General features: G+C 40.8%; 1 protein-coding gene across 1 annotated transcript; it reads right to left on the reverse strand.

Annotated features, from left to right (window-relative positions):
* Nucleotides 1-19,525: 19,525 nt before the first annotated feature.
* Nucleotides 19,526-20,623, reverse strand: LOC104104990 (uncharacterized). Its single transcript, XM_070180182.1, has 3 exons — nt 20,416-20,623; nt 20,039-20,374; nt 19,526-19,992 (listed from the first exon to the last, which is right to left on the reverse strand). Exons 1-3 carry the CDS (start codon nt 20,621-20,623, stop codon nt 19,526-19,528), a joined length of 1,011 nt encoding a protein of 336 aa, XP_070036283.1.
* Between the last annotated feature and the right edge of the window lie 3,141 nt (nt 20,624-23,764).

Raw genomic sequence — 23,764 nt, forward strand, 5'->3', positions numbered from 1 at the left:
TCTCCAATTGTTCCACTTCAGCCCTCAAGTCTTCTTTTTCAGCCTCGGAAGCTTCATAAGATACCTTTAAAGGTTCAAGGGTAGCCTTGAAGGACTTAACTCTATCAGAAGAAGCAAAGAGATCCTGTTGAGCTTGAGTCAATGTCTGAACTAGATCATCCGTGTACACTTCATTATAATTCACAAGATATCTGTAAAAAAAAAAAAGGCAAGGCAGATGAGTTACAAATTTAAAGAAAAGAGAAGAGAAAGAGACAAGAGAAAAGGAATATACCTTAAGAGCAGAGTGAATAACATCATTCACTAGAGTGATAGAGGTGTGGGATTCAAGATTTTTCCTTTCAAGAGGGCCAATTAAAGGTTTCAAACAAATCGCAGCCCAATTAGATTTCTTCAACAAATTTGTGCCCTCGGGGACTTCAATTAAAACCCGCTTCATGGTTCTTCCACTGGAAGAACCAGCCTCTTAACAAGGAATGGAAAAAAGAGTCGCAACAGGCGTAGCAGGGGCCATAGGAAGTGTTTCAAGGGGTGGTTCTTCAAAAACAAAACTTAATTATTCCTCTTCGCCCATGAATCCTCAGGCAAAAAGCCTTTCATTAGTATTTGAGGGGGTTTCAAAGTAGGACCAGCCTCGTCATCCTCAAAGATGTCTAGAGGAGCATTTTCAGGCTCATCAACTAGCTAGAAAGGCACGGGGACTGAAGATTGATTATGGGGAATGATGGATTCACCATCAATAACAACGCGCCTTCTGACTCGTGGATTCTTCACTAAAGATCCTTCATCTTCTTCTTCCTCGTCAGAGGCACAAGTATTTTTGTTTTTCCTTTTTGAAGAAGACACACTTAAAATTTATTCTTGGGCAGCACTAACGGTGAGTCTAGCTGCAGAAACACAGTCGGAACAAATGCCACTAATAGCAAAGCTCGTACACATACCTCGTACACAACATCCAGGCTGGCCTTAGGTTGCCGGTTGGCATAAGACTCCTTTACCAAGTTCACGTTCACCGTATTACCAGGATGGATTAGACTTGCAAAACCCAAAGCTCGAATGTTGTAGTAGATCTCATTATATTTTCTGGATAACTTTCCATCGTCGATAGCAACCTCAAGCTTTGGGTTCACCGCGGGGACGAACGACTAGAACCAATGTCTAGCATGGGTTGGGACAGTACGAATACCAAATATGCACTCTGGAAACTCGTCAGCATACGGGTCTATAAGCTCCATCTCTTCCTCCACTGGGGCGGGGGGTGGTGCTCACCTACCTCCACTACGACGGCTAGAAGCAACCCAGAATAACTAGTATTAGCATGTTTGGTAGGTCAACGAGACATTGTACCTGCACCAGACGAAAACACTAGCCATAACATATAGAATAGCAAGCAAGACAAATGAGGAACCACCCCACACTTATGGCATAGGCATGATCACAAGTACAATGTATATCGGGGACTCAGACTATTGAAAGCACGCCATAAGTAATCAACAACCCACCCAACCACCAACGTAATATTACAACAACATAACCATGGACTACACTAGTGTAAAATAAAAAATCAAGAGGCTAAACTAGTAATTAAGAAATGAAAAATAAGAAGTTATACTAATTTACTACAAACAAAATTACGAAGTTACAATACAACACTAGACAAGTACTTAGCATTAATCGGATACCCCAATTAGCAACTAGCAACACGTTAGCATGGAGTGGTCAAATTATTAGCACTCGGGGCTAACACATTAAACCTTCACAACATAGGAACATGATCGCCCACTCCAAACTTATCATCGAGCATCACATTATCTCATAATAATTATCCTCCCACTAAGCAACAACTTCACCTTTTATGTAATTGAGTTATTTTACCAAACACATGGTAGTCACCAAGTTCAACTTATAATTTCAACTTCAAGTGGTCTAGGATCACTATACAAACACACCAATCAACGACCCAACAACAACCAAAACACCACCACATTCTAACAATACAAAGTACTCCAATTTTAAACAAAATAACCATGCATTTTCGGCCATATAGGTAGCCACACCAAACTTCATCACAAAATTAGTCCAACACCATCAAAATTCTTCAAAAATCATCCACAAGCATAATAACAACAAAAATCTCCACAAAAGCAAGTACAATTTCGGGCAAATTAGAAATCAAACTAATTTCGAGCAGATTAGCAAAAAAACTACCTAGGATTAGGGAAATCAAACTAAAACCATCTAATTCTACAACTAAGTCATAAGAAAAAGATAAGAGAAGAGATGAAGAACTTACCTTGATGAGCAATGAAGGTGGGAGAATTTGAGTGGAAGAAATTTGAAGAAGAATGGGAGATTTGGGGGTGAGTTAGAGTTGAGTATTTGAGAATAGAGAATAATAGTAAAGGGAGTGAGTTTGTTTTCAATATTTATTTTTTAAATTCTGCTGTAATTTTATACAGCCACATCGCAGGGTGCGGCGCGACAATGAGGATTTACTGTGGCTTGGTTTTTCTATTAGAGGGGCCTGTTTTGCCTAGCACGACGCCCCATGCAGCGCAACAAGCCAATTTCCTCAAAGTTCCTATGATTTTTGCTTTTTAGCCCACGGGTTGCACCCGACTCGATTATGTACTTATTTTGTGTTCAATTCATGCTTATACTTGTCCAAACAAGTATCAAAACTCATAAACTATAATACTCTTAATCTATAATTACTTAAATTATTCTATAAAAGCTAGAAAAAAGGTTAGAAGTATTTCTGAATTATAGTCTTTAGCTTGACTCTGTCACCTAGGCTCATTTGATCACGATGCTAGAGGATTGCTTGTCAAATCCTCCAACAATGTATGGTTTCTATCTGTTCCCTGTAAGGCCTCATAAAGTTTTACCTAAAACCCGGGGTTTCATAATGCCAGGGTAGAAAATTTTTGGAAGTGCAGGGCATTTTTGCGGTCCATTCTGTGATCGCAAAACTGTTCTGCGGACCGCCAATTTTCCACAGAATGAAGCAGAAACTTGAGCTGATTTTAGGTCCATTATACGGTCCATTTTGCGGGCACATAATCATTTTGCTGGCTACACAATCCATCACGGATCCAACATAAAAAATTTTGTAGGGGAGTTCTGTGGCGCACTATGTGACCGCAGACCTGTCGCAGAGTGAAGCAGAAATGCCCAGTTCTAGAGGACCATTATGCGGTCCATTTTGCGGACCGTAGAACCATTATGCGGTTACATATGTGAACGCATCTCTGCATTGGGGCTTCATTTTTTTCTAATTTTTAACCCGACCCTATTTCGATATATAGTAGTTTAAGATCTTTTGTAAGGTGGAAATCTGATTTTTTGAGACTGGAGAAGTGCTCTAGAGTGAAAGGGGGTTCCTAAACTCATTGTTTCTCAATTCTTGCTCAAGGCTTGGAGAATTAGCAAGGAAAACCTCACTAGGTTTCCATCCAAGAAGTAATATTTTCCTCCCTAACCCTCAATATCGAGATTTAACAAAACAAATAGGTAATAAGGCAAGCAATCCTTGGGTATGAGAGTGTATCTATGCATGCATGTACAATCATGAGTGTAGAAAGGTAGTTGAGCGAAAATGGGTAGACCTTGGGTTGTGGGGTGAGGGAAATCCACCATAGGAGAAGCTAGAAAACAAAATGCCCACCTAGTGTTTGATAGAATGCTCAAATGAGCTGGAACCATGAACGCCTTCTTAATTTGTGTTCAATTTTGCTATATTGCTAAATAGATCGAAGTGGCTAAGATTTTCGAATCATTGTAGTAATTTAAGGAAGCTGAAGGCAAGGTATATTGGCTAAACTGCTCTCTTAGAGTTGAGTCTCATGATTTTTTTGTAAGCCCTGAGTTGATCATTATAAATTTGACTATTCTAAATGCTTTTATCTTATTGTGTTATCCTTCGAAAATATGATTTAAGTATGGGCCGTGTGTCATATGTTATGACTTCAACAATGGATTTTAATGAAAGATATCATGTCGAACTGTGTAGAAAGTCACATGTGCCTAAGACCCTTATTTGCACAAATGTGTACTTCAAGTCTTGAATAGAAGTGGTTGTTGTTAATGATTCATGATCACGTTTAAAAGTTAAATAGTAAGCATGAAATATGAATTACGGCCAACATGCCAAGAACGACATTAAAATTGTGGCTGCTGGTGCTAGTGAAATGGAAAGATGTGTAAAAGATTATGAAAGGGGTAGTGAATCCTTTTAATAATAAATGTTATGGGAGTGTCGTTTAGCCATCGAGGAAGGGTAGGTCAAAATAACCTAACCCCGAAACTACATGTACCGGTGTAGGAGTGATTAAGGGGTTAATCCCCATGTTAATGTGATGAGGTTGTTTCCCCTTATATGGGATGAGATTGATGTGTTGATATGTTTCCCCTTAAATGGGATGAGATTATTGCTAGCGAGATGTGATGTGATATCGACCCACACGACATTATGGTGAGACGGCTTAGCCGATCGGGCTCAGATCAGGCTCCGTGCTAAAAATACGGTGGTGTATCTGTGCTAAAGATCTCCCAACTTTAAGGACTGAAACTTACTTGAAATTTACCTTTACCCTAACTTGACACCTTGATACTGTTTGAGTCTCTTATTGATTTCATGTTTTCTTCTCCGATTACTATTACTCGTTCTATTGAGAGGGTGTTTAGTTTTACATACAAGTAATATTCCGTATGTACAAACGTCTCTTTTTGCCGGGGGCGCTGCATCTTTAATGGATGCAGGTGGTTCCATGGCAGGTGGTATTGATCATTGATAACAACACATCCTCTGCTCAACTGATTTGGTGATCCCCACTTCATTTCGGGGTCATGTATGTCTTGTAATTTGTAAATAGCATTTTGAGGTATAGCTGGGGCCTTGTTGTCCGCGTTGTCGTAGAACTCTTTGTTAAGTTAGAGGATCCGTAGACATAGTGTGGGTTGTATCTTGTTTTGGGAAGGTTAAACTAAAAATGTTGTAATCGAATCATTTATTCCACTTTAACTATGATTGTATAATGTACTATTTTGGAGACTTGTTAATGATGTAACTTATGGAAATGAGCCGGTGTTGAACACATGACCTCTTATCGTCTAATTAATTAAATGTATTCTTCTCTTTATTCATGGGTGAGTTGGGTAGATGGCATTGTGCAGGCTTGCTCGACTGGGGTAACTCGATTGAGCGCCGGTTGCGTTCCCCAAGGTCGGGGCGTTACAAGCTTGGTATCAGAGCCTAAAGTTTTAAAATGTCCTAGGATGTCTCGGAGCCATGTCTAGTACAATCCTTCTTATCGATGTGTTGTCAACCACATCTATAATTGGGAGGCTACTTGAGTATTTAGGAATAATACCCTTCTTTGATGTTCTAGATCGTGCGAAAAAAGTTGATTTTAAGATTGCTCCTCATTTAACTCGTGCATTGCTCTAATCTTCAGTACGTGGTGCTGAGGAAGAAGGCAAGAACTGGACAAGGAGCCAATGCCACCCCAGGAGTGGAAGTTTATTCTTTACTTGATGATGTGGGTGAGCACCCAAGGGGTGAGAATATTACCCCAACTACGACACTGCCTGATTCTACTACACCTGGCCAAACTGCACCAGTTCCTGCACCTACTGAGGGTGCAACTATTCCACCTCCGACTGATATTCCAAATCCACCCCGACTGATATTCCAGCTCCCCTCCTCATGGGAGTCCTCCCACATCTCAAACCAAGAATAGGACACCCCTTTAAGGCGGTAGGAGGCCAACTCCAGTCCCTCTATCTCGGTAGCACAAGACCCTCTGAGTTATGCCTGCTACCGAGTTAGAGAGAGTGGAGTTGGCCTCCTACCGCCTTAAAGGGGTGGCCTATTCTTGGTTTGAGATGTGAGAGGACTTCCATGAGGAGGGGAGCCCTCCGGTGAGGTGGAGTGAGTTTGCCGATGCCTTCATCGACCATTTCTTGCCTGCCGAGACTAAGGCAGCCCATGCCACTGAGTTTGAGAGTATGAAACAAGGTAGCATGAGTGTGTGGGAGTATCATATGAGGTTCGTGCGCCTGTCCAAGTATGCTATCTATATGTTGCTCAAAATATAGGTTAGAGTGCACTGGTTTGTTGAGGGCCTTAGCCCCTTAGTTATTAATGAGGCCGCTAAAGCTGCCTTGAATTCTGATATGAACTATGGTAAGATATATGCAATTTTCTTAAGCCAAAAAGACCCGTAAATTGAAGAAAATAATGGAGCGAGAGGGTAGCAACAAGGCCCGGTCATTGGGCAACTTTAGTGGTACTTCTAGTGGTGGTGGTGATGGTAGGTCAGCGTTTAGGGTAGGGTCGTCAAGGCCTTCCTAGTCCTTTGCTCAGTCTTAGGTTTTTGCATAGCCATCGGGGCCTAGTCAGTAGTAGTGGAGTCGTTTTAGTCCCAGCCAAGGCAAAAGGGGATCCTACCATCAGGGTCTGCCTGTGGGATATTTCAGCAGCATCGGAGGCCCTCATGCCCTAGGTGTGGGAAGATGCACTTTGAGGCCTGCTTCATGAACTAGCCCATATGATACGAGTGCGGTATTAGGGGTCAAATTCAAAGGGATTGCCGCTCATCCCACTAGAGCATGGGCAGGGGAGAAGCACAACCAACCAATTTTGCAACTACTATATCCGCAGCACCTCCTCCAGCTCTAGGCACCCCAGCACCCGCAGAGCGTGGCACAGCTAGGGTGGTACACAGAGTTCGGGAGGACCTAACTGTTTCTATGCTATGAATGGTTTCCAGAGTTCAGAGGCTTCTCCAGATATTGTCACAAGTATATTGACTGTCCAATCTCATGATGTGTATGCTCTTATTGATCCCGGTTCCACTTTGTCCTACGTCACTCCCTATGTTGCCATGAAATTTGGGATAGAACCGAAACAACATCATGAGTAGTTCTCTGTATCTACTCTGGTTGGTGAGTCTATTATGGTTGCGCGGGTTTATAGGGATTGTGTTGTCATGGTGCGTGGTCGGGACACCATGGCCGATCTCATTGAATTGGGGATGGTGGATTTTGATGTAATAATAAGGATGGACTGGCTTCATTCATGTTTTACTAAGCTTGATTGCCGAACCAGAACCGTTAGATTTGAATTTCCAAATGAGCCTGTTATTGAATGGAAGGGGGTGATGTGGTGCTGAAGGGTAGGTTTATTTCTTACCTTAAGGCCACCAAGATGATCAACAAGGGGTGTATTTACCATTTGGTCCGAGTTACAGACACCAATGCTAAGGCACCTACACTTGAGTCTATGCCAGTGGTGAATGAATTTCCAAAGGTCTTTCTTGATGAGCGCCCTGGGATCCCACCAGATAGAGAGATTAATTTGGGGATTGATGTGATGCCAGGCACTCAGTCTATATCTACTCCGCCCTACAAAATGGCACCGGCAGAATTGAAGGAACTAAAGGAGTAGTTGAAGGACTTGTTGGAAAAGAGCTTCATTCGGCTGAGTGTGTCGCCTTGGGGCGCACCGGTCCTCTTCGTAAGAATGAAAGATCGGTCGCTGAGATTATGTATTGACTATCGGTAGCTCAACAAGGTCATGATCAAGAATAAGTACCCACTGCCAAGGATAGATGACTTATTTGATCAATTGCAAGGTGCTAAGTATTTCCCCAAAATTTATTTGAGATCCGGGTGTGATCAATTAAAGATCAGGGAGTAGGATATTCAGAAAACAGTTTTCAAAATCCGGTATGGGTACTTTGAATTTTTGGTAATGTCTTTTGGGTAACAAATTCCCCGGCATCTTTCATGGATCTTATGAACCGAGTTTTCAAGTCGTTCATCGACTCTTTTGTGATAGTATTTATTGACGATATCTTTGTATATTCATGAAGTCGAGAGGACCATGGCGATCACCTCAGGTCAGTTCTACAGACTCTACGTCAGCACCAATTGTATGTGAAGTTTTCAAAATGTGAATTTTGGCTTGAATTTGTCACATTCTTGGGTCATGTCGTCTCCAGAGAAGGAATTAAGGTTGATCTTCAGAAGATCGCAGCTGGAAATAATTAACCTAGACCTACAACTTGAACAGAGTTTCACAGTTTCTTGGGCTTAGCCGGGTATTATAGGAAATTTGTGGCTTGGTTCTCCACTCTTGCCTCCTCGTTGACTAAATTGACACAGAAAGCGGTGAATTTCCAATGGTCTAATGCTTGTGAAAGGATCTTCCAGGAGTTGAAATCAAGATTAAATACGACACCGGTGTTGACTCTACCAGGGGGTACGGATGGGTTTGTGGTATATTGTGATGCTTCGAGAATCCGACTGGGGTGAGTATTAATGCAACATGGCAAGGTAATAGCTTATGCTTCTAGGTAACTCAAGAATCATGAGAAGAACTATCCAACACATGACTTAGAGCCTTCAATATATTTTCAAGCAAAAGGAATTGAATCTGAGGCAGAGAAGATGGCTTGAGCTACTCAAAGATTATGACATCGATATTCTATACCATCCAGGGAAGGCTAATGTTGTGGGATGCTCTTAGGCGGAACTCTCTGGGTAGTTTAGCTTACTTGGAGGCACATTAGAGGCCATTGACCAAGGATGCTTAGCTGTTGGCTAGCTTGGGACTTTATCTTTGCGGACTCTAGTGAAGGATGGGTGATTGTACAAAATAGGGATGAATCATCGCTGGTTGTGGAAGTCAAGGAGAAACAGTACGACGATCCAATGTTAGTAAAGTTGAAGGAGGGAATTCATAAACTTAAGGTCATGGCTTTTTCTCTTGGCATGGATGATGGTACACTAAGGTACCAAGGGCGACTATGTGTTCTAAATGTGGATGGTCTCTGGGAAAGAATCATGACCGAGGCTCACACTTCCAGGTATTCCGTGGACCTGGGCTCTACAAAGATGTATCATGATCCTAAGGAAGTTTACTAGTAGAATGATATGAAGAGGAATGTAGCGGACTTTGTGGCCAGATGTCCAAATTGTCAGCAAGTGAAGTCCGAACACCAAAGGCCCGATGGTTGGCACAGAACATAGAAATCCCGACGTGGAAATGGGAGGTGATCAATATAGACTTTGTGGTAGGACTAGCTTGCACTCCTCAGAAGTTCGACTCAATTTGGGTGATTGTGGATCGACTCACGAAATCAGCACACTTCTTACCTGTTAAGGCTACCGACATAGCGGAACAATATGCTTAGTTGTATATCAAGGAAATAGTCAGGTTGTATGGAACTCCAGTTTCTATCATTTCTAATTGTGGGGCACAATTCATAGCTAACTTTTGGATGAAATTTCAGTAAGGTTTGGGTACTCATGTGAATCTTAGTACAACCTTCCACACACAGACAGACAGACAAGCAGAGCGGACTATTCAGACGCTTGAGGATATGTTGCGCGCTTGTGTTCTTGACTTCAAGAGTAGATTGGATGATCATTTTTCACTCATATAATTTGCCCACAACAACAGTTATCATGCTAGCATTTAGATGGCACCGTTCGAGGCTTTATATGGCAGGAGATATAGATCTCCCATTGGATGGTTCGAGATTGGAGGTAGAGTTGATAGGACCAGACCTCGTAAATCAAGCTATGGAGAAGGTTAAGATCATTAAGTAGTATTTGAGAATAGCCCAGAGTCGTCAAAAGTCCCATTCGGATGTTCGTCATAGGCATTTGGAGTTCAAAGAAGATGATTGGGTGTTCTTGAAGGTTTCCCCTATGAAGGGTATAATGCGGTTTGGTAAGAAAGGGAAATTGAGTCAGAGTTATATCGGACCATAAAAAATCATTCATAGGATTGGTCAGGTGCTTAAAGGCTAGAACTACCTCCAGAAATGTCTTTAGTGCACCTGGTGTTTCACGTATCCATGTTGAAGAAGGTGGCTGGAGATCCGTCGCCTATTGTCCCAGTTGAGACTATTGAGGTTAATGAGGAATTCACTTATGAAGAAATTCCAGTTGCCATTCTTGATAGGCAAGTCCGTAAGTTGAGAAATAAAGAAATTGCCTCAGTGAAAGTGTTATGGCGAAACCAACAGGTCGAAAAGGCCACCTGGGAGGCCGAGGAAGAAATGAAGAAGAAGTACCCTCATTTGTTTGAATAGCTATGTATTTATGAAGTTGTGATATATGAAAATGCTAAGAGTTTACCTTTTATGAATTATGTTTCACTTGTAAAATTGATGTTAAGGGTGTTCTTTTTTGGTAATATACTCCTCATGAGGCCACGGTTGGCATTGTTTTCATGTTATGCTGTGTCGTTGGTTTATGTATACGTTGTTAGGTTTGGTGTCTAGGATTCTCTGATAGGTGGATAGGTCCAATTACAGGGGAAACTCTGGTAAAAGTTTTGAAAATTTTGGGAGTTAGTCAAAAATTGTGGACTGATGGTGTGTGAAGTAATAGCTAAATCACAGTGGATGCTATGGCGGATTTCGACCGTCATGCGAGGACGAATGATCCTAGGTGGGGGAGGATACAAGGCCCCATAAAGTTCTACCTAAAACCTGGGGTTTCGTGGTGCCGGGTTAGACTTAATTATGTGTTGAAGAAAATATTTGGAGGTGCAGGGTGTTTCTACGGTCCATTCTGCAATCGCAACACTAATCCGCAGACCGCAGATCTGCTGCAGAATGAACCAGAAACTTGAGATGATTTTAGGGCCATTATGCGGCCACATAATCATTTCGCGGGCCACACAATTCATCGCAGATCCAACATAAAACTTTTTGGACCGCAGAATTTGTCTGCGGACCGCTGACCTATCGCAGAGTGAAGAAGAAATGCCCAATTCTGGAGGGCCATTATGCAGACCGTGGAAGTGTTATGCGGTCGCATACGCGACCGCAGATCTGCATCGGGGCTCCATTTTCTTTTTAATTTTGTAAGACGACCCTATTTCGATATATAGTCGTTGAAGACCTTTTGTAAGGTAAAAATATGATATTTTGAGAGTGGGGTAGTGCTCTAGAGTGAAAGAGGGTTCCTAAACTTATTGTTTCTCAATTCTTGCTCAAGGCTTGGATAATTAGCAAGGAAAACCTCATTGGGCTTCCATCCTAGAGGTAAGATTCAACCCCCTAACCCTCAATTTCGAGATTTAACAAAAACCATAGGTAATAAAGCAAGCAATTCTTGTGTATGAGAGTGTATCTATGCATGCATGTACAATCATGAGTGTGGAAAGGTAGTTGAGCCCAAATGGGTAGACCTTGGGTTGTGGGGTGAGGGAAATCCACCATAGGAGAAGCTAGAAAACCTAATGCCCACCAAGTGTTTGATAGAATGCTCAAATGAGCTGGAACCATGAACTCCTTCCTAATTTGTGCTCAATTTTGCTATATTGCTAAATAGATCAAAAGGGCTAAGATTTTCGGAACATTGTAGTAATATAAGGAAGCTCAAGGCGAGGTATGTTGGCTAAACTTCTCTCTTAGAGTTGAGTCTCACGATGTTTTTGTAAGCCCCGAGTTGATCATTATAAATTTGACTATTCCGAATGCTTTTATCTTATGGTGTTATCCTTCGGGAATGTGATTTAAGTATGGGCTGTGTGTAATATGTTATGACTTCAAAAATGTGATTTTAATGAAAGATATCTTGTCGAACTGTGTAGGAAGTCACATGTGCTTTAGACTCTTTTTTGCTCAAATGTGTTCTTAAAGTCTTGAATAGAAGTGTTTGCTATTGATGATCCGTGATGATGTTTGAAAGTACAATAGTAAGCATGAAATATGAATTATGGCCAACGTGCCAAGAACGACATTAAAATTATGGTTGCTGGTGCTAGTGAAATGGAAAGATGTGTAAAATTTATGAAAGGGGGAGTGAATCCCTTTAATAATAAATGTTTTGGGAGTATCATTTAGCCACCGAGGAAGGGTATGTCAAAATCACCTAACCCCGAAACTACACGTGCCAGTGTAGGAGTGATTGAGGGGTAAATCCCCGTGTTAATGTGATGAGATTGTTTCCCCTTATATGGGATGATATTGATATGTTGAGATGCTTCCCCCTAAATGGGATGAGATTATTGCCAGCGAGTTGTGATGTGATGTCGACCCACACTGCATTGTGGTAAGACGGCTTAGCCGATCGGGCTGAGATCGGACGACATGCCGTGCATATGGTGGTATTGTGAGTGGATGTCTCGGGGTGAGACGGCTTAGCTGATTGGGCTGAGATCGGACTCCGTGCTAAAAACACGATGGTGTTACGGTGCTAAAGATCTCCCAACTTAAAGGATTGAAACTTACTTCAAATTTACCTTTCCCCTAACTTGACACCTTGATATTATTTGAGTCTATTATTGATTTCGTGTTTTCTTCTTCATTTACTCTTACTCGTTCTATTGGGAGAGTGTTTAGTTTTACATACTAGTACTATTGCATATGTACTAATGTCCCTTTTGCCGGGGGTGCTGCATCTTTAATGGATGCAGGTGGTTCTATTGCAAGTGGTATTGATCAGTGATAGCAGCACACCCTCTCCCCAGCTGACTTGGTGAGCCCCACTTCATTTCAGGGTCATGTATGTCTTGTCCTTTGTACATAGCATTTTGAGTATAGCCGGGGTCTTATTGTCGGCACTGTCGTAGCACTGTTTGTTCAGCTAGAGGCTCCGTAGACATAGTGTGGGTTGTATATTATTTTGGGAAGGTTAAACTAAAAATGTTGTAATCGTATAATTTTTTTCACTTTAACTATGATTGTATAGTGTACTCTTTTGGAGACTTCTTAATAATGCAACTTATGGAAATGAACCGGTGTTGTACGCATGACCTCTTACCGTCTAATTAATGAAATGTATTCTTTTCTTTATTCATGGGTGAGTTGGGTAGACGACATTGTGCAGGCTTGCTCAACCGGGGTAACTCGGTTGAGCGCCGATTGCGTTCTGCAAGGTCGGGGCATGACATTCCCATTAACCTTAAAGCTCTCATTCCCTTCCGCATCCTGGATTTCAATGGTGCCATACGGTGAGAGGTGTCTTACCACATACGGACCCATCCATCTTAACTATAATGTTTCGAGGAAAAACCTAAGCCTGCTATTGTAAAGTAAGAATATGTCCCCTTCATGAAACTCCTTTGGCGTAATTAGACAATCATGCCACATCTCTATCTTTTCCTTAAAAATTCGTACATTTTCATATGCGTCCAGTCTAAACTCCTCCAATTCGTTTATCTGCGCCAACCTGTGTTCACCTGCAAGATCAAGATTAAGCAACTTAATTTCCCAATAAGCTTTATGTTCTATCTCAACATGTAGGTGACATGATTTTCCATACACTAATTAGAATGGTGAAGTACCTATGGTTGTTTTGAACGAAGTTCTATACGCCCATAGAGCTTTATCCAACTTTACAGACCAATCTTTATGAGAAGCATTAACCGTCTTTTCAAGAATGCGTTTAAGCTCATTGTTAGCCACTTCAACTTGCCCACTAGTTTGGGCATGGTACGGGGTTCCTATTTTTGTGTGACCCCATACTTGGACAACAGTGCATCAAATTCCTTGTTCATAAAATGTGACCCACTGTCACCGATAATCACCCGAGGTGTCCCAAAGCGGGTCAAGATGTTTTTCTGTAAGGACTCACACACCACCCCGAGCATTATTGGTCCTAGTAGGGATTCATTCGACCCACTTAGAGACGTAGTCAATGGCTACTAGGATATACTCATAAGAATGAGACGATGTAAAGGGGTCCATGAAGTCAATGCCCCACACGTCAAATATTTTACATAACAGAATGGAGTTGAAAGGCATTTTATCCTTTTTGCTAATTTTACCTGCCCTTTGACATTTGTCACATGCTGCAACATACAGTCGTGCGTCATTGTAAAAATTAGGCCAATAGAAACCGGCTTCCATGACCTTTGCTGCAGTGCGGTTTCCATCATAGTGCCCTCCAACTGCTCCATCATAACAATGAGACAGAATGCTCATCATCTCTCCTTCAGGCACACATCTTCGAATCACACCATTTGCACACAGTTTAAATAAGAAAGGGTCATTCCAAAAATAACTCATTACCTCACCTTGAAGCTTCCTTCTTTGATCATGAGAGAGGTCACGAGGAAACCATCCACGAGCCAAAAAGTTGGCTACATCATCATTCCAAGGCGATCTTTCGGAGATCGCAGCAATGGAGAAAATCTGCTCATCGGGAAACTCTTCCCTTATTTCAATTGTTTCAACTGGAGGTCTCTAGAGTTGGGATAGATGATCTACGATATGATCATTTGTGTTAAATTCATGTGTTTTGGTTCTACTGTGTGTGATGGGTTCTTAGCATTGTGTTGTGGTAGTACTTGTTGAGCTGGCAGGACGATTCTCTTATTTGAGTCATTTACAATGTTTGAGTACACTTGAATTGTTACATATTGGTGCACGGATTGCACGGTTTGTGGCTTAAGGTTGTATTGGCGTGGCATGTTAGTAGGGCGGCTGTATTTGATAAGATAAGGTCGTCGGACCTAGAATGGGTGCTATCAGATTTGATTGCGGTATATTTGGAAGGATAATATCGCTGATCGGCTTAGAAATTAGCTATAGTTCTTGTAGGAGGAAAGGGAGCTCCATAACTTGTTGATCTGATGAGCGGTTATGAGTTTCTACATGTTTCTTTCATCATTGATAGTGTGCGAAGGTTTTGAACTATGTTTTGTTTGATATGAGGTTTATTACCGGAATAAGGTTTATTTTGAGCAGCTACTGTGATTAGGAAGTTATTGCTATGAGTATTTAAGTTATGTGGTATATCATGTGATTACATCTTGGGCTATGATTATGGATCGATATAGCTTTTTTAGACTTATACAGTCTGTAAATGCGATATTCTGGTCTTGTATGAAATTCTAGTTGTTGGAAATTGAACTCTGAGGTTTACAGACTAAGGTTGGAGTAATGATCTTTAGTTATGTTCTGTTGTCGGGCCTATACAGAGTAGCATGACATAGGATCACCTCTTGGTATATGCATGGTAAGGCTACGCGGTGATTTGATAGCTTGGAAACGACTCTTGGCACATTCGAGGATGAACGTATGTTTAAGTGGGGGAGAATGTAATAACTCGACCAGTCGTTTTGAGCACTAGCATTTTGTTGGGCTATTTGGAGTCTATATTAGCATCATATAATGTATTATAACTTGTGTGTATCGTCGGTTTTAGTTTTTACATGTTTTGGAAATAGTTTGAAAGAATGAATTCCATGTTTGAAGCTTTAAGTTGGAAAAGTTGATCAAGTTTGACTTTTTAGTTTTCATGTGCGTATGCACAGATTTGTATTTGGATAAATATAGAAGGTTTCGGCACTAATTGGCGAAAGTTGGAAATTTGAAGGTTTGGAATATTCATAAGTTTGACCGGAAGTTGACTTTGAGAATATATGGTTGGAATTGTGGTTCCGAAAATTTGAATAGCTTCTTTATGTCATTTTGTACTTGTGTGCAAAATTAAGCTCATTCCGGGTTGAATTGATATGTTTCGGAACGTGTTTTGGAAGTTCAAAGCTCATTTAAGTTTGAATTGAGGTGCGATTCGTCGTTTAGATGTTGTTATGTGTGATTTGAGGCCTCGAGTAAGTCTGTGTTATATTATGGGACTTATTGGTATATTCGGATGGGGTCCCAAGGGGCTCGGGCGCGTTTCGGACGGGATTCTGATCATTTTGGAACTATTTGGTTAAGGCTGGTTTGGTAGGGCTTCTGGTGTGACCGCACCTGCAGAGATATGGGCGCAGGTGCAAAGCCGCAAAAGCGGCAGAGTGATCGCAGGAGTGGAAAGGTCTATGATTGAAAGCATCGCAAATGCGAGGTTTTGGGCCGCATCTGCGTTATCGCAGAAACGATGGCTGGGGTAGAGGAGCGGACGTTTGCGCAGATGCGCGATTAATATCGCATATGCAAAGTCGCAGGAGCCAATGTTTTTTCCGCAGGTACGAAGAGAAAATTCTCCAGTTGATTCCACAGAAGAGGGCTTCAGGTCGCAAAAGCTGCTAAATTATTTGCATAAGCGAACACACCTAGGCTGAACTACATTTCGTGGTTTTGGTCATTTATTTCACATTTTGGGATTTTGGAGCTTGGTTTGGGCGACTTTGGAGAGGAATTTCACCACACAAATTGGGGTATGCATTCTTAACTCGGTTGTGATTATATTGCATAAATTAATCTTTGTTTTCAGCGTATGATTATTAATTGTGAAAGAGAAATCGGGGGAACTTTCTATAATTTTATAAAATAAATTTTCTAGTTTTGAAAATTGATTCAGAGTCGGAATTGAGTGAAATTAGTATGGTTGGACTCGTAATTGAATGTGTTGTCAGATGTTTTGAGTTTCGTCGGGTTCTGAGGTTCGAGCTCGGGTTTGACTTTTTTGGTTGACTTCGGGATTTTGATTAGAAATTCGACCTTTATTATTTAGAATTGTTCCCTTAGGCGTTATTCGATATATTTGGGTTTCTTTTGGCTACCTTTGATCCATTCGAAGGTTGATACGCATAAAATGAAATTTCTAGAGTATTGGTTGGCTTGCTCGGTATTGAATTCGGCTTGTTTGAGGTAAGAATCCTATCTAAACTTAGTTGAGACACTAGTTTCTTGAATTATTTGTGATAGCTACGCATTACGAGGGCGCATATATGTGGGGATTGAGCCCATGTGCGAGCACCGGGGTATTTATCCATGTCTCGGGGTAGTGCTTAGGCTATGATATGCCTAGAGTTGAATGTCAAGCTTTAAGCTACAATGTATTTCACATTTGTATCATTGTTGTGAACTATTTGATCCATGTTGGAGGCTACGAAGAGGCTAAATTCCTGAATAAAACTTGGTAATTGCTATTTCTGTGATAAATTGCCGACTTGAGTTATGATGGCACACATGGAACATGCCTACACTTTAGCATGTAATTATGCCAGTCCAGGAGCATGAAATCTGATATATTTTATCCATCATATATATGTGTTCTTATATATTTTCTTCTGTGTGATATGATTGGATTGGATGCCATTGATCACGCTAGGTGGATTGTGTTGTTATGCCTATGACCACGCCGGGCGAGTTGTGATATAGCACGTGATTTGTCCGTGAGGATCCAGATACTGATATTATAGCACGTGAGTTGTCCGTGCAACACGTGAGTTATCCGTGCGGATCCAGATATTGATACTATAGCACATGAGTTGTCCGTGCAGCATGTGAGTGGTCCGTGCAGATCTAGATACTGATACTATAGCACGTGAGTTGTCTGTGCAACACATGAGTACTTCGTGCGGATCCAGATATTGATACTATAGCATGTCAGTTGTCCGTGTTGCACATGAGTTGACCATGTAGCACGTGAGTTGTCTGTGCAGATCCAGATAATGATACTATAGCACGTGAGTTGTCCATGAAGCATGTCAGTTGTTTGTGCCGTTGATATTGATGTAAGATCTGGGAGAGCTAGTTACCGTTATTGGATCGGGTTGCGCACCGCAATGTGCTGATATTTGGTTAATGAATTTCATCTTTACATGCAAATCCCTTGACTGATTACCTGATTTACTTGCATATCTCTCTTATATGTTGGATTGTTGATTGAGCAGAACATTTTAAAACCAAGAATTGTGAGCATCAAAAATGGTTTTACCTGAGATTATTTCTGGTTTGATCATATACATGTTCTATCCTTGTTGGAAATATTGAATTGCACAGGTGTTAGTGAGTATCATCTATAGTTCATGCTTCTTTTATCTCGCTAAGGTTAGTTAGGATATTTATTTAATTAATGGGGTCAGTTGTACTTATACTACACTTCTGCACATTGCGTGTAGATCTTTGTGTTGATGCTGCTAGGTACGGCGAGGGCTGATATTTAAGATGTACATGTGTTCTAGTTATGGATATCACTTGTCCTTGGTAGCATTAGATTCGGATTCTGTTCGATTATATTTCAAACAAATGTTGTAATTAATTCAATTCAGTTTTGTAAAAAAATCTAAGTCTTAGTGGCTCAAAACTTGTACTACGAGTCCTTGGGAATTCTTTGTATAAAATTCCAGTTATATTATCATCATTTCTCTCAGTAAATCTCATTTGAATTGGATTATTGTTAAATTGGATTCCTAGCAAGTCGGGTTAGGTGCCATCACGACTAGTTGGATTTTGGGCCGTAACAGTGCACAATCACTTTACTCCCCACCAAATATGATCTAAACTTGTCAAAAGCAAAGACCACAACAAATAATTCCTTCTCACTAGAGGCATAGTTGACTTGAGTATCATTCAATGTCCTGCTTGCATAGTAATGGGCCTAAACATCTTATATTCTCTTTACCCCAGAACTTCCCCCAAAGCTACATCACTAGCATTACATATTATTTCAAATGGTTGGCTCCAATCAGGTTTCACCATAATAGGAGCACTCACAAGCTTTTACTTTATCAATTTGAATGCTCTTAAGCACTTAACAGTGAAAACAAACTTGACATCCTTCACTAGCAATGTAGTCAACGGCTTGGTAATGCTGGAAAAGTTTTTGATGAATCTCCTATAGAACCCAGCATGTCCCAAGAAACTTCTTATGCTCTTCATAGAAGTTGGCGGAGGGAGCCTAGCAATTACATCAACCTTGGCTCTATCAAGTTCAATGCCATGTGCAGTCACTTTGTGGCCCAGGACAATTCCCTCTTTCACTATGAAGCGACACTTATCCCAGTTAAGAAACAGGTGAGTAGCTTTGCAACGTTCAAGCACATTATCCAAATTATTTAAGCAATCATCAAAATCATCACCAAACAGAGTGAAATCATCCACGAATATATCTAGACACTTCTCGTTGAGATCGGAGAATATAGACATCATGCACCTCTGAAAAGTGATGCGTTCATTACACAACCCAAATGGCATCCTCATGTAAGAAAATATACCTGGTGGGCAAGTGAATATAGTCTTCTCACTTTTTTCTAGGGCAATGGGTATCTGATTATAGCCTGAGTACCTATCCAAGAAATAGTAACTTCCATGTCCAGCCATTTTCTCGAGCATATCATCAATGAAGAGAACTGAAAAGTGGTCTTTTCTTGTTGCATCATTCAGCCTTCTATTATCAATGCACATTATCTACCCAGTGACTGTACTTGTTGGGATCAATTCATTGTCTTCATTCTTCATCACTCTCATGCCCCCTTCTCAGGTACAACTTGTACTGGACTAATCCACTGGTTATCAGAGATGGGGAAAATTGCCCCAGCATCTAGCAATTTAATGATCTCCTTATGCATTAGCTCCGATGGATTTTTATTTAGCTTGCATTGGGGCTACACCACTGGCTTGCTATTTTCTTCCAGTAGAATTTTGTGCATGCAGATGGCTGGGCTGATTCCTTGAATATCAGTTATGGTCGAGCCAATGGCCATCTTGTATTTTCTCAACAGCTCTACCAACTTTTATTCCTGAATAATCACAAAAAGTTGTTAGTTTCAAGAAAAGCATATTTCAAGTGAGTATGAAGGACTTTCAATTCCACACTAGGTTTAGAAGCCTTCCTTGTTTAGTTCCTCCTCATCACCCACTTGATCCTCAATCTCAAGAGCTTCAACCTCTTTCTTCATTTCAGTATCTTCATCCTCCATTATGCTAGACCGAGTAATAAACTTCTCTAGAGTATCCCCTGCAAGCTTGTCTAACTTGTATTTTTCAGCCAACTCCCTAACAACATCTAGCTTGAAACATGAGTAGGCAGATGCCTCATCACTGGGGTTTTTCATCATCATATTTATCGGGAACACCACTTTCTCATTGACCACTCTAAGCATAAGCTTCCCCTCATAGATATCAATAATAGCTCTATATGTACATAAAAATGGCCTTCCTAGAACTAGAGGCACCTCCTTGTTCACTTCCATATCCACCATAATAAAGTCTACAGGGAATACAAACTTGTCCACCCGTACTAGAATATCCTCAATGATTCCATCAGGAAAAATAGTGGTTTGGTCAGCTAAGTTATAGGGACACTGGTATTGATTAGATCACTCCAACCTCACCTTCTAGTTTCTTGAACATAGACAAAGGCATCAGATTTATAGAAGCACCAGAATCACAAAGGGCCTTGTCGAATTTCTCACTCCCCAATGACCATGGTATGGTGAAGCTTCCTGGTTCCCCACACTTTTGGGGAATTTTGTTTTGCAGTATGGCACTGCAGTGGAAATTCAGTTTGACCATTGTTGTCTCCTCTATTTTCCTCTTGCTAGATAGGATTTCTTTCCAGAATTCAGTGTACGCAGGCATATGAGTGAGTACCTCTGTGAAGGAAATGTTCACAGAAAGTTGCTTGAGCATCTCCAAGAACCACCCAAAACATTTGTCAAGTTTTTTCCCTTCATATTTTGAGGGAATGGTAGAGATGACATATGTCTACTTTCTTCAATCTCATTGTGTACACCACTACTCTGGCCTTTTTTCTCTTCCACCGTCTCAGTATGATTGTTCACTACCTCGGGTCTAGCTTTCACAACTGGGTTAGCCAATGTTTTGCTACTTCTCAGAGATACAACTTTGATTATTTCTTTTGGGTTCTTTTCAGTGTCAGAGGGTAGAGTCCTAGGAGCCCTCTCATGTAACAACATTGTAATTTGTCCTATTTGTCTTTCTAATTTCAGATGATTGTGCCCTGAGTCTCAAATTTTTCATCTATTGTATTGAGGAACGCCTTAATGAGATCTTCCATACTAGACTAATTTGATTGTTGTGGCTGGTATTGCTGCCTCTGTTTGTTCTAAAAACCTGGTGGTCCTTGACCCTGGGGTCTAGGATTATTTTGTTGCTATGAGTTCAAACTCCCACTAAGTGAACTCCAAGAAAAACCTAGATGTCTTTGTCCCATAGCATTATAGTCATTCCCACTTTGGTAGTTTCCTCTATTATTGCTCCCCACAGCGTTAACTTCCTCAGCTTATGCTTGACACTCATGTGTAGGGTATCTCATTCCACAAAGTCACATGCTTCTTGCGACTCACTCTGTACCTTGGCCAATGCCAATTTTCTTATCTCCTTGGCCATGGTGTGTAGCTGGGCTTGCACTGATATGTTACAGTCCACCTGGTGAACCCAAGCTGATTTTTGTCTGTCAGTATTATCAACAGGACACTTGTTAGCATCCTCAGATAATTCATCAAAGATTGAGACAACCTCCTCCGGAGTTTTCTTTATTAGTGGACCTCCACATACAGTACTTAGAGTTCGTCAGCTTGGGTTTGTCAGCTGTAGTAGTTATGATGGCCTTGCCAGCCCAGCTTTATATTGATGTTTAATCCACATTGGTTTCCATTTAGTTTTATATTTTGCTTCGCAAATTGTCTTGCAATGTGGCCCATGGCCAAAGTATGACTTTATATGTTCAGAGCCCCTTAGTCGCAAGTTGGTACGCAAGGATAGATGAGGCACCGGATGCCGGTCTCGCCCCCCAGGCTCGGGGCGTGATATTGGGATTTTGGGTCGTGACACATACCTTAATCAGTAAATTACATTAAGCGACCTTGAAAACGGTCACTCTTGATTTTTTGACCCCTCTTTTGCTCCATAGGCTAACATTTAAGGTCATAAGTCAAAAGTATTGCACATGGGACAAGCGAAGGACAACACTTGTTAAACTTGAAATGTTGCCTATGGGTAAGCGAGGTCGAAAAACCAATGGTGGAATCCGAAGTATCCTATTTTCACCCTGCCTTAGTGATGGTCATGGATAGGATATTGAGCCTTATGTGTCAGTCTTCCCTGGTCTATTATTGTAATGGGCCTTAATTCAAGCTAATCTGACAAGTTTAGAAGATAATAACATGAAACAAAAATTAAACGAATAGCACTTGAATTCTAATTTAGCTACAGTTATGACTCTAATAGACTTATAAGATATGAAGACTTCATCAAAAGCTTTAGAAATCCAATCCTGTGAGGGAATGGGAGCTAGAAAAAAGAGGGGGGAGGGGGTGACACAACCCCAAATCCAACTAGTCGTGATGGCACCTAACCCAACCCGTTAGGTAATCCAACAACCAACTATCCAATTCCAATGAAAATTAATAAGGCAATTAGTAAAAAGAAAATATCTAAAACCAATACATTTTCCCAAGAACTGGTATTACAAATCATGAGCTTCTAAGAATAGAGTTTACAAAGCGGAAATAAAATAAATACATAGTCTATTTGAATAGTACATAGACAGAGTTTTTATAAATCTAAGGCTACCATGAATAAGAGGCAGCTACAACAGAAACTCAGGTACATCTTCAAATCTAGCAACCATCGAACACAGCAACAACAACGGCCAACATCTGCACGCAATGTGCAGAAGTGTAGTATCAGTACAACCGACCCCATGTACTGAGTAAGTAACAAACCTAACCTTAGGTTGAAAGTAGTGATGAGCTTCTACCAAGGTCGGGTCCAAAACCAATAGTCTACAACAGTCCATAACAACATAAAGCAAATAATACCAGAAGTAACTCAAAGATAAAATACTCAACTAAATCATGATTTAAAAAAATGTCCTTCCTTTCAAGTACATCAGTGAAAACCCAAATCTTTTACCGAAGTTTCCAAAAATATGAATAAGTTTGAAAACAATAATTTTCCCAAGAATCATTTCAATAATAAATGAGATGTTTCATTTTTTTTAGATAACCTGTGTAAAACAAATGCATCACTATGCCCGTCTGTCAACATGTGTGAGAAATCATGAATAATGTGATACTGTACAGCATGAGGAAAAATACATCTCTATGCATGTATGTCATATGTGTATGTCAATGCAATGCAACTCAGTGATAAAATCATATGCATACTCTCAGAGTATCATTTCACTCAGTCCTCCCAATCACCCAATCATCCCAGTTACTCAGTCCTCATAGTCACTCATGCCTCACAGTCACTCAATCCTCCCAAATCACTCGGTACTCGCGCTCGACACTCACACTCAGCAGATACCTACGCTCACTGGGGGTGTTCAGACTCCGGAGGGGCTCCTACATCCCAAGCGCTATAATCTGCACTGACAACTCACGTGCTATAATATCATATCAAGGCCTACACGGACAACTCACGTGCCGCCATATATCATCAGAATTCACACGGACAACTCACGTGCTAAGGTACAATACCTCACATCAGGCCATCGGCCTCAGTTAGTCATCAATCACTCCAGTCTCTCTTTCATGGGCTCACAATGTCATGAAAATATAAAATAACCCACAAATGGTGATATGGTGTATCAATAATAACAACAGAGACTAATATATGATATGTAATGACATGAATATGACTGAGTATGAATTTTCAATTTAAAACAAATAATTCACAGCAATATGACCCCCGGGGGTCCCAATAACACTGGCACATAGCCTCAACATGATTTTTAATATGATTCTCAGCTCAATTTCTTTAGCACATAAAACTATATAGAAAATGCCAAGATTATTTGACTATAAAATTCCACGGAAACAATTATGACACAATTTCTATGGTGCACGCCCACACGCCCGTCACCTAGCATGTGCGTCACCTCCCAATAATTCACATAATACATATATTTAGGGTTCATACCCTCAGCTCCAAGCTTAGAAGAGTTACTTACCTCAAACAAGACGAATTCAATGTCGAGCAAGCTAAACAATGTTCCAGAAATTCTATTTTGCGCGTATCAACTTCCGAACGGCTCGAATCTACCACAATTAATTTGATTCAGTCCGCAAAAATTATAGGAATTAATTCCA

The sequence above is a fragment of the Nicotiana tomentosiformis genome, chromosome 7 (assembly GCF_000390325.3).
Source record: "Nicotiana tomentosiformis chromosome 7, ASM39032v3, whole genome shotgun sequence".
Lineage (NCBI taxonomy): Eukaryota > Viridiplantae > Streptophyta > Magnoliopsida > Solanales > Solanaceae > Nicotiana > Nicotiana tomentosiformis.